At 41.0% G+C, this 12,298-nt stretch overlaps 1 protein-coding gene across 4 annotated transcripts in view; it reads left to right on the top strand.

The window, feature by feature from the left end:
• The first annotated feature begins 1,591 nt into the window (after nt 1–1,591).
• LOC121704925 (growth factor receptor-bound protein 2-B-like) overlaps nt 1,592–12,298 on the top strand; it is a 14,357-nt gene continuing 3,650 nt past the window's right edge. Inside the window, exons 1-8 of one of the 4 annotated variants that reach the window (XM_042085479.1) lie at nt 1,598–2,049; nt 5,995–6,034; nt 7,444–7,494; nt 8,570–8,626; nt 8,776–8,909; nt 9,365–9,456; nt 9,713–9,832; nt 11,552–11,741. In XM_042085479.1, the coding sequence (XP_041941413.1) occupies nt 8,832–8,909; nt 9,365–9,456; nt 9,713–9,832; nt 11,552–11,741 (480 nt within the window). In that variant the 5' untranslated portion in view covers nt 1,598–2,049; nt 5,995–6,034; nt 7,444–7,494; nt 8,570–8,626; nt 8,776–8,831. Of the gene's footprint in view, nt 2,050–5,994; nt 6,035–7,443; nt 7,495–8,569; nt 8,627–8,775; nt 8,910–9,364; nt 9,457–9,712; nt 9,833–11,551; nt 11,742–12,298 lie in introns of all 4 variants that reach the window. The other 3 variants (XM_042085478.1, XM_042085480.1, XM_042085477.1) reach the window with 3 other exon arrangements.

The raw sequence follows: 12,298 nt of genomic DNA on the forward strand, positions 1-12,298 counted from the left end.
TGTCCACAGGGGAACACGTTACTGCTCATTAGACTGAGCAGTGATACAGAATGCAGAACATATTTTCATTTTATAGTTGTGTTCAAATAACTTTAAAGGTTACCTTCTTAAAATGACCTTGCACACAATGCCTCATTTTTTTCAAAATAATGTAATAATTGCATAATATGATTTGGCCACCCTATTAACACAATTTAACCTATATCATAAGTTATTTTAGGTGCAACTTGCATCAGTGATATAAAGATACAAAACATTAATTACTCTACAGGAATTTCCTGTGTATTAGCGGCATTGTGTAAACCACAGGACAGTGTTTCCATACCATATTAACTGCCCCTGTTATTAACCTCATAGCTGTAGAAATTTTGCAAAATCAATGTATAAACCGTGGCTAAGAGTTGGGTTCATTGCGGTACATTTTTTAGTTGTCTCAGTTTCAAATAAGTGACAATTATGTTAGTCATATGTAAAGACAAAAATGTAGAACATAGACCCTTTCAAGAGAGTTCCATTATCAGCATCATAGTTGGCCCCACAAGACTTCCTTTTTAACATTCCATATGTTATCTTAATGTAGAGGAAGTAGATTGGGGCCCAAATAGAACGTTCAAGCATTGTTTTTGTTTTTATTGTTGACATTTATGGTACAGTAAATAATTCACCTACAACTGACTCGGCCTTCTGTTAATATTTTAAAGTAGGGCCAACAGTGTGTACACAGTTTTACTATTTCCCTATCCATGTTCTCATATATAGGCCTAATTAAATTAAATTATTTATATTTATGTGGTTTATGGTAGTAATTCTTCCAGCATTATTTAGTTAAAACCAATTGACCATAAAGAGTCACATGACTGCAACCAGTGTGGACAACCAGTGCAAAACCAGTGTGGTCAGCGAGAGATAAAAATGAATACAGAAGAACAGGCCTTTCTCTCTCAGTTCCCTTATTCTGAGATGAAAAGTTCCTCTCTCTCGAGATTTGTGATAGTTTATTTTGGCGAAAGCTGTTGGCAGCTGGGGTATAGGGGAGGCATTTTGGAGACATGTAGTTATCTCAACGTGCTCCTCTTCAACAAACCACAAAGCCTAAAACAAATAAACAAACCAACAAAATTTACATTACAAACAACAACACTAGCCCAGTTTGTCCTTGTGCAAACATTTTATGGTGGAAATTTTGGAAGCAAGACAAAAGCTGTCTGTATGTGACCTCTGCATGTGTCTGTGTGCAGCTGTCAATGGCTGAGGGTGGGGGACTGGGGAATTACAGTGGTGGTAACTTTAGAAGAAGGGAAGGGGACAGAGAGAGAGAAAGGGGGAGGAGCATGAAATTACACTTCTATCATGTCAAACCATGCTTCTTTCACATTTCCTGTCTTTTGCCTTAGCACTTAGGCTACAATCTGCTTGCACAAGCACATATTCACTATTACCTTAAAGTTGTCTCAATTCACCATAATTGTGTCATATCCGATGTCCGAAAAATCAACCAGTTATGGTGAAGACACGTGAGAATTGATGTGAATATATGAATAACAATGACCTGAACTAAACAAACTAGGCTACATAAGAAACCACAAAAGCGATTAGGACATATTTCTAGTGCAGTCTTAGTGTGGGATATTTAGTGCATGTACACGTTTACCATGCGCAACATGAGTTCTAGTTTATCTGGGAGGAGTTTGCTGTTGCTGCAAGATAGTTGGATGCATCTCAGACGCCCGAACTTCAAAGCACGCTCTTTTTCTTGAATCGACCGTGGGTGGTACTACTGTCGATAAAGAGCATTTTAAGGGACTTTCTTGATTCTTGAAATCTGTTATATATTTTGTTTTATTTCCGTAAACAAGGGGCCGACGAAACTGTACAGTTGCCAGGAGACAGTTTTCGATTTAATCGAAACCAAAAAAGTTTGATGCTGGATGTCTTCTCAGTAATGCTTGGCTGAATCCAAGGACTTGTCTGACAGCTAACCTGTCATCGAATGTCAAACAGCAGCCCTTCCATGTGGTGATTCGCAAGACATATCGCATGATATTGAACGTGAGTAATTCATTTACAGCTACAATTGAGGGTTTTACAACAAATACTGTACTATAGTAGGACAGATTTCTACTTCTGCTATTTTTACTATCTCCTCTCCTGCTACCACTATCACCGCTCATTACTAGTCCTCGCGCTTTACGCACAAATAATGCAGCAATGTCAAATATAAGGTTTTAGTTTTTGAGTTTGGTTGAGGTTACAATACTGATTGGCCAGGCTTCAGTTGACATACTCCGTACAATGTCTTCAAATATTCCAACCGTATTTAGACTAATTTTGCTTTTAAGTAGCCTATACTTTGGTGTATACCATTTTAGACAAATGTGTCTGCTGTTGATGTTGTTACCTGACTCATATTCTCTAATTGCAAATCCTGGTGTTACAGTCTTGGGGTCTGTGGCATTTACATGATGCAACAGCACTTTGTAGGTACTCGTACTTGTGTTGGTAATGCTCTTTTTGACAGAACTTTAAGTGCTCTTTGACAGAACCATGTAGGCTGAAGTTAATATTTGCATGCTCTTAATCAGGATGTACTGACAGATGAATGGGACAACAGTGATATGCAACACGTGGGAATGTACCTATTTGTTTAGTGAAGCAAGCTTACTTCCCTAAAAGCACAGGGCCCAGGTGTGTGTGTGTGTGTGTGTGTGTGAGAGAGAGAGAGAGAGAGAGAGAGAGAGGCAGAGAGAGAGAGAGATTCAGGTTTATAGGGCATTTTGTTCAATCAAAGTTGGTTCCTTTTTGTCCTTATCTACTGTATACTATTTCAGAAGTGTGAAATATGGTTCCACTAAATGTGTCTAAATCAAAACAGCAGGATAATATGAAACTATTAATATCAATCAAATAGTTTTACAAACAGCTGGAAAAGGCTGTTTGATGTTTGGTACTCATACACCAACCCTGAGGGCCCAGTGGGAACATCCCGACTGTGTTTAATCTAAGCACTTAAAGAGCATATTGTGTGTGAGTTAATCATTTAACAGTTTTTATGGCTGTCTGCTCCAGAACAACACCAGAAGTCTGTATGGGACAGTTTGGCTAATATGTAGCCAGTCATTTAATTAAAGGACTTAATTGGGAGAGAAAATATGATGGGGGGGGGGGTTAATCAAATCAATCTGGAGATTATTATCTGAAGATATCTTTCAGCTGTCAAATGTTTAATATTTTAAACCATCATTTATTATTGTCATTTGACATGTGTATTGGATTGTGTGCCATATTCTGCTACTGCTATTGATTTTACTGTATTTCCTTTTTTGAGAAAGGCAAATTAATTTCTGCACATTTCCCCTGGTAGTGTCTGTCTTTTTCACTTACAGTTTCTCCCAACCCTCAGTAGCATGTTCTGTTTTTTACCAAGGACCCATTTAACTTTGGATGACTTTTGCCTTCCAGGGAAAGCTACATTTGTATGTGTAACTGACAGCCCCCACATGTGTGACTGACATATTAACTCTCAGATCAGCTAGCAGCTAGATAAGATAGCACATCCTGGAGACGCTCTGTGATAACAGTTATTATAAATAACTATTGATTGCGGGTGAAGCAGAGATAGATGTTTTTTTTATTTGGACGGAGGAAAGCGAAATTGGTTATTATCAAACATTTGTTATTATACACTTTAACACTAGTTGCAATTAAGCCATTGAGGATTGAGTTCTTCCAAAATTATGCCATGCATGTAGATCTTGCATTTTTTAACCCTCCTGTTGTGTTCGCGGTCAAATGTTGAAATTAAGCCATTGAGGATTGAGTTCTTCCAATATGATGCCATGCATGTAGATCTTGCATTTTTTAACCCTCCTGTTGTGTTCGCGGTCAAATGTGACCGATTGACAATTCTTTTCTCTCAAAAATATTGTTAACTTATTCTGACTACCATGAGGATCCATAACTTTGTTAACACAGGGCATCTGAACACACTAAACAAATATATTTTTCATAACAATTTGAGTGTTTTATTTAACTTTAGAACACCCATGTGTAGAAAATGGTGAGAAAATGGTCAGTGTATAAAATTGAGTCCAGGCACATACTGTACTTATTGATCAGATGGACTGTATGTATGCTTCTGTACATTAAAACACACACAAATACACCCTCTTTGGTTCTATTCCAGCCCCCATTGGAACCTTTCTGACTTGCATGAGCTCAGGTCAATGAGGTCTGCAGGCCATAAATAGCCAATGGAAGTTCAAAACTAGTTATATCCAATAGAACACAAGTTGATACAAAGGTCTATCACAACATTAGATGATAATATATGTGTAACTATGGATTTATAAGTTATAATGCAGTGGTCATTTTTGACCAGGAACACAAAACTAGTAAACATAAACCAAACACAACAGGAGAGCTAAAAAGGTTTGTTATGACATCATCACTTTTAACCTGGGTGTACAAAATATGTCACTGTTTGTAGGTTGTGTTTAAGCATGATATTTTTGTACTTATTTATACAGCTAACATGGAATCGGACTCTACACTAGTTGAAGGTGTTTAGCAGTTTGGTAGAACAGAGAGAGAGAGAGTAACATGCTCAATCTCACATCATCACTTGTCACGCAGAACACCAGTGCACACTAACTAGTGATCGATCAAAAAAGACACCCTTTGTCCCTTAAACCAGTGTCAGTTGTGATTGATTATAAAAAAAGAAATATATTTTATGTGTAAATGTGAATGACTCTCAGCATAGAAGATCAGAGAGCTCTGTCTAGAGTCTTGCATAACTTAACATAACACGTATTTGTAGACAGCCTGAGAGCTCAAACACAATGTTTCATAGAAAGTCTACAGTACATGGCTTTGCAATCATTGAGGGCTGATTAGAACTTTTCCTCAACACATGCTTCTCTTTCATTCAGCTTGAAAGGCATTTATCCTCTTCAAACTCACATAAACACTATAGCATTACAAGGATAAAAGACGAAATAGCCAAACCACTTAATTTACCGTAGTTAGTAATCTGTCCCTAAATGATTTTATGTGACCCTGCCTTCCTATCCAAAAACCTTCTTTTGTTGACTGTGTGTGGAGTCTGTCTGCCGCACTAAATCCGTAACCCATTGCTGGTGCCAGTGAAAAGGTAGTGACAGTAGCATTTGTGGTATGAGCAGCACATTGAAAAAGATAGAGTTAAAATTTAACAGAGAGAGAAGGATGAGAGACAAACAGTTTGCCTAGCAAAATGCATGGCCTCTGAATCTTTGTGCTTGTTCAGTCTCTCTACATCTCACTCTATGTCCCTCTCTCTTTCTCTTTCGTCACAGAGTATGGTTTTTTTCCCCTCTCCAGCACAGGGGACAAGTAGAAAGGCCACTTTGTACTTCCCCGCTAATTTAATTTAATTCCCAAGTCCACCCACAGGGATGTTTTGGAAGGGCCTTCCTCCTTTCTCCTCACCAGGAAGCAAGTGATAGTAATTAGCCTTCTGTTTTCCCTCATATCCGTTCCCAATTACGTCGGGGGCTAAGGAGAAAGTTTTGCGACGTCTTTACTGGCAGTTACTGTGCTGCCTACAGAGCTCCGCATTGTCCCAGAAATCAGAAATACAACGTTTGCAGTCAGTCAGTCAGAACTTGTGAGGTCAGGTCTTGTGGTTTTCTCTCCAATGGCACGTTCTCCAGAACTACTCCTCTCTCAGTTCTTGGCAGTCTGAAGACATGCTAGAGTGATAACCATGATTTGGTAATGGATTTACAGAAGGTGCTACAACAACAACAGCAACAAAAAAAAAGCATCAAAGCTGACAGCGTATACAAATATGCTATGCCATATCAGAGGCTATGCGCTTGCCATGCTCATCTTCTTCTTCTCTCTGTTAAAAAATCATGTTAGAAGGGGGTTGATGTTGGCGCTCTGTTTTTAGAAAAAAGCAATAGTACATGAGGATCCAGATGTGACATATGCTTTGATTTGTTCTCGCAGGTGTGCAGGGGAGGTGAGGTACACTTTATCAGGCAACGGGGTAAGAAGGAGAACTATCATAAAATAATTCAGTCATTTGTTATTAATTATTATTACACGGCTCTTCAGAGTGCTGCAGAACGTTCCATTCACATGAATGGGCCTTCCCAACGTTCGGGCCTTTGTTAAATCTACATAAATCACCGGCAAAGCATTTAATCACCGCTGTCAATGGCAACGGGTTTTGTGCTTTTGATTAATGTCTTTCATATCACTACGCAAGGGAACTTCATTCAAACGTGAAAGCAGACGGTTGATCAGCTGTGTTCTAAAGAATGTTTGATTCAAGTTCAGCAGCGTGTGTTGCGAACTATTTGTTTCTCAGCAAATGCCACGATGAACGGTAACAAATAGGCTAGGTTATGTAGGCTAAAGTCATATCGTGGGGAGTTTATTATTTCGTTTTGGCAAGTAACCGTATAATAAGCGGATAATGTATAGAACGCCGGTCATTACTGTGAAAATAAGTCCCTTCAGGGCGGCACAAGACCCGTCCGGTTCGCCCTGTCGGGACTTATTTTCCCAGTAGGCTAATGACCGGCGTTCTATGGACCCTTTCAAGAGAGTTCCATTATCAGCATCGTAGTTGGCCCCACAAGACTTACTTTTTAACATTCCATATGTTATCTTAATGTAGAGAAAGTAGATTGGGGCCCAAATAGAACGTTCAAGCATTGTTTTCGTTTGTATTGATGAAAGGGTCTATACATTATCCCTTACCTAAAAGGTTACACAATCACAGTGAAATATAAATACACATTCATGATCCATCCACCGATATCTTAATCAGATGCCACAGTATTGAGGAAAAGAACAGGAAAAGCTGGATTGCCAAATGTATTAGACCTCATTACATTTGAATTACACAAACCAGTCTGTTTTTATTGAATATCATTTTTGATTCTGACACAGTATTCAATGTATCCAATTGAATCATGGAGGATAAGTGGAAAGCAATAAAGCATGTCCACAGCTGGAGACACACAAACAGTCACATCGGGTGTTTTGATAAATGGATTCCTATCAGCCTTTGTGAGAAATGATCAGAAATAGTCAGAAACATCTCTTTATCTTCCCAACAGTTTTTTTACCTGTGTATGGAGATACCAATCAAACATGGGTTGCATAGTTGGAACTTTTATGTTGTGCTTTGGCACATTCCGTGCCTTCTCCGCACCAGTGTGTCATGTAATGATCACGCTCAAAATCTCAACGGTATAATCATTTAGTGTTATCAGTCTTTAAACAACAAACAAACATGTCACTGTGTGTTGCCACAGTGTGTAATTTCTAGTAGCAGAGTTGTTGCAGTATGTTTAAATATGGCCCACATAAGATCACGCTCAGCGTGTGCTTTCTTATTAAGATGTATAACACTCTCATGTAATCTAATTTCGTTGACATTATTAGGTAGTCAACGTGTCAGCTTCAAGATAAATGTTGCGTTGCGTTTTCATAACAGTAAGTAAATGGAATGCTGTGCTTATGTCAGTGAAAAAGTGTGTGTCGTGGATTGAGCAGTAACTGGGGATTTACTGGTTCCGCTCCACCTCATTGCAGTAGTGTGTGCACATTTGCAGTGCATCAAGCCATACCAAGCGGCGATACCTGTTCCAAGCAACAGATCTTTTGCTCTTGTCTTTGCTCACGCTGCTGATACTCAGAAAGAAGGAAAGTGGGCCAAATGCCATCAAAATGTGGGTGACAGATAGTGCCAGATAAGTCTCCGCTTCAGCGTTCAGCTTTCATCTGATGTTCAGCTTTCACGCTTTCACTACCATATTCAGATCATTTAAAGGATAGGTTTAGTGGGGTGGGCTGTGGTCAAAGTCCATGCATGCCTAAAATATGTTTAACAGTAGTGTTTAAAAGTGTGGCTGGCTGACTGACTGTGTACAGAGAGTATAGAGGATACACCATAGACACTGATTTATTAGTGAGACTTATCACTTAGATTTTAGGCCTTGCCTGTTGCATGGCACTCACCCACAGCTATTGGTAGCAAAGAGAATTATTCTGTTCAATATGGCTCCCGGTGTGCTGTGCATGTGTATGTGTTAGGGGTGTAATGGTACGCAAAAATCACGGTTGGGTGTGTACCTCGGTTTTGAAGTCACGGTTTGGTTAATTTTCGGTACAGTAAGCCTGTAGGTACCGCTAACCTAACATTCACTGACAATATTGCTGGTGCGCAACAGGAACAGTATTTTGAAAAGATGTCAAATGTTTTTTGACGTTAGTTGACTAAACTGACATATTCTCCACCACTTAATATGTTTGTATGGGAACTCGAATTTGATATGACATGGTCCGCAAGCAAAAAAGCCTACTGTTGAAGGTTGCATTTGGTACATTCAGTACGCATCTGTATTGAACTTGATGTCCTGTACCTAAATGGTTCGATACGAATACATGTACCTTTACAACCCTAGTATGTGTGTGTGTGTAGCAAGATGCTGCAGAGGACCTGTGATCATTTCACAGGTTCTCCTGCTTGTGCTTTAGTCACTCAGCTCTGTCTCGTCTTGTTTTGCAGATTTTGTGGTGGGTGCTGGAAAACCACTGAGTGAAATTCTCATACCTGCATCTGAAGGTAAAGAGAGGGGTCTTTGTGTGTGTGTGTGTGTGTGTACTCGTTCATTTGTGCGCTAGTGTGCGTGGGTATCTTATTACATCTTTCTTTCCTTCTCTCTCTCTCTCTCTCTCTCTCTCTCTCTCTCTCTCTCTCGCTCTCGCTATTAGAGCACCACCTAATCCGTTGTTGTGGCCTGGTCCGCTGATTCTCCGTGCCCGCTGCCATGGAGGCCAGAGGAAAGTATGACTTCAATGCCACAGCTGAGGACGAGCTCAGCTTCCGGAAAGGGGACATCCTAAAGGTGCGTCTTCAACAGGTTACATACACTGTGACGAGTCAAAGTTGTCATGCTTTCTGGTAAGCAGTTGACCAGATAACATCAGAAAGCTATTGGTTTGAAGATGAATAGGTTAGATAGGGAGTGGGTTAGAATCAGACTGAGGTTAGGTTGACATAACGATGGTTTGTTAAATTGAAGACTAATTTATGATCTGTTAGATAGCCACTACCAGTAGTTTGGTTGGGTCTAATGGACCGACGGTACAGCAAGACAGTAGTCAGGGTGTTCATAGAAATGTTAAGGTCAGGTCTCGAAGTCGACCTTGGGGCAGTAAGAATGAGAGCAAGCAGTGAATGAGAAAATCTTGCACACTGACTAGTGCGCTTCCTGTGGTTATAAGCAGCCTCTGAAGCACAGATGCAGCGCACCCAGATGGGCCTGCTGTCCTACTTACTGTAATCATGCTCTGTACTCAGATCCTGGGTGTCCAAGACGACTGGTTTAAAGCAGAGCTTCACGGCCACGAAGGTTTTGTGCCCAAAAACTATGTTGACAGACAGACTCCCAGGTATGCTTACGATTACTTCATGTGTACATGTGAACCATGAATATATGTGTGAGTATGTGAACGTTTGTGTATGTGAACGTGTGTGTGTGTTTGTCTGTGTATGTATGTGAACGTGTGTCTGTGTGTGTGTGTGTGTGTGTGTGTGTGTGTGTGTGTGTGCGCACGTTCTGTGCATATGTAACTATATGTCAGGCGCAGCTCATGTGATTATGCATGTATGGCCATATTTACATTCATCCCCACTGGCCCTTTCCAGCTGGTTCCAGGAGAACGCCAGTCGCAGTTCCGCTGAGGAGACTCTGATGGACCGAGACATGGGGGGGTTCCTGATCCGCGGCAGCCAGAGCACCCCTGGGGCCTTCTCCATCTCTGTCCGGTAGGAAGAAGAACTATGAATCCCTCAGAGTCCCTAAGATGTCCACCCATAGTCTGTGTCATATGGCAAGGCTAAGTGCAGTATGTGAGAGATCATATGGAAATGGAGAAAAGCCAAGTGGGTGTGAAATCTAGTCCTTCACATAAATACTCTGGATTGTTAATAATGTGCACAGTTATCTCGCATGAGTTTTTGTGTGTATAAAGTTAGTTACTGGGAGTCAACTGAGGACCATGTTTATACTCAGGTATTTAACAGCTATATTAACTCACAAAACATGGCGTTCTTTTCCTCATTGTGATTGCCTCAGTTATGCAGCGGCCCTAATTGACCCTCTGGGTTGACTGACTAGCCTGGCTCCTTTTTAGCCATGTCATCAGTTTGATCAGTACAGTCCGTGCCACTGTTGCTCCGGAGTAGCACCCACTCAGGCCTCTCTCTTTCATCCGTCAGCCGCCTGGCAAGCATAACCATGTGGAAATGTCACATTAATATTGCAGCGCCTACAACTGCCTCGGCATCGCAGTCAGATTGGGTGATTTGTGTGAGTCCCCATCTCATAAATCATCCATGGGCCCCAACTGCTGTCCTCAGTGATGATGTGGGATTCAGGTGGTGTCACTGTGGACTCCTGACTCACAGGGGACCCCTAGTGAACACGAGTGATAGAAAGCCTGTTCTAAGACGATTGGCTCATATATAATAAAATGGTATTTATGTAATCTGGGTACCCAGGAAAACAGATACTTTCAGAGACGCCCACTGATCTCACTTCCGTTGTGTTCATAGGGAAAAGTTCTTACTGAAACCAGTGCGAAATGGCTGCTGATACAAACACAATTGAAGCATGTTTAGAGTCGATTTTTGAAGAAATTGAAGTTCATAACAACATTTGCTCTAAACCTCTGCAGAAGTGATGTCTCATTTGCCTATGCAAAGGCTAGCCAGAGATGGTTACAAAGGCAAACTAAACACCATCGTTTTGGTTGTTAGTCCGCAGTCGGCGGTATTTTCATGAAACACCCAGTACATGTGCATACTCACAAGGTCTGCCACTTCTCTGCGATTGGCTATTGAAAAAAGCTTTGTTCGAAATCAGAGACATTCCCCCTGCCCTATTTTCCCCTGAATCTGAATCCAGGCGCATTCCTCTAGACTAGTATTTATGTACCAAAAGGAAAAGGTAGTTTTTTTTTATTTTATGTGATGGTCCTGTGGTGCAGCTGGCTACAGCCCCCGTACCATATCTGGGTCCAAGTGCCCACGGGGCCCAAGTTCGAGTCCGACCCTGGTCATTTTCCGATCCCTCCCCATCTCTCTCCCACTCATCACTCTTCCTTTCATTCTCTTCACTCTCCTTTACAATAAAGGCCAAAAACCTGATTCAGTAAGCATACCTCAGATCATGGTCATAGAAATCAGTGGTGTAGTCTGATACACAGGACTACACAGGACTACACAGTATACCCACTTAAAATGCATCACCATCTCAGTATACCCACTAAAAATAGGCAAGGATACATATTGACATTTGGGGTTGATCACAGTATACCCACTACAGCTAACAAGACTACATCACAGTATACCCACTACGGCTAAATAGACTACACCACTGGTAGAAATGTTTCCTAAAAGTGAAATGGCGAAAAACAGCAAGAAAAAAGCAAGGTGTACGTAAGTCAAGTCAATGAGTAAATGAATCCTCTCTCTTCTGGTTAGGCACGAGAGTGATGTCCAGCATTTCAAAATCATGAGGGAGAACAAGGCCAAGTACCACATCTGGAATGTGAAGTTCAACTCCCTGAACGAGCTGGTGGAGTACTACAGGAGAAACAGCATCTCCAAAAACAGCGAGATTTACCTGAACGACAGCAGCAGGGACGACTCCAGGCCATCTGTTCCACAGCCGGTAAAAAAACCCCTCAGCTCTATGCTCTTTTCCCAAACAGCTCCCTCTGCAGGGCGTTCAGTGTAAAGGATACTTGTATTAGAAAATGTCTTTGCTCACAAACTGACCTCAATGGATGCTGGTTAAATGTAATGGAATAGTAACACTAAGCGCTTGTTTACTGACAGGTACACATATGGCATTACTGAAATTGAAAACATACAGAACAATAAAGTGGTAAAAATGTCAAGAAAGCATACCTCATGCATTAAGCATAAACAGTGCCCCTTCCCTTAGAATTTAGTTCGGAGTTTGACCCAATATCACCCTTAGCAAAGAACACAGACACAGATGAACAGGCTGATTCCTGGCCTCTTGTCTTCCTGTTACCTCTCTATTTGTTTCTCATTGTCCTTATATACCCTTTATTTTTACCATCCATCCTTTTATCCTTCCTTCCATCTCTTCCTTCTCTCCTTCCTGTTGTTCCATCTGCTCCTCCTCTCTGTAGCCTCTGGCATTTCTCCCACGCTGTGTGTGAGAGCGCTCTCAAGGGCTCTTTGGAGAGAGAAGAAACA

The sequence above is a fragment of the Alosa sapidissima genome, chromosome 3 (assembly GCF_018492685.1).
Source record: "Alosa sapidissima isolate fAloSap1 chromosome 3, fAloSap1.pri, whole genome shotgun sequence".
Taxonomy (NCBI): domain Eukaryota; kingdom Metazoa; phylum Chordata; class Actinopteri; order Clupeiformes; family Clupeidae; genus Alosa; species Alosa sapidissima.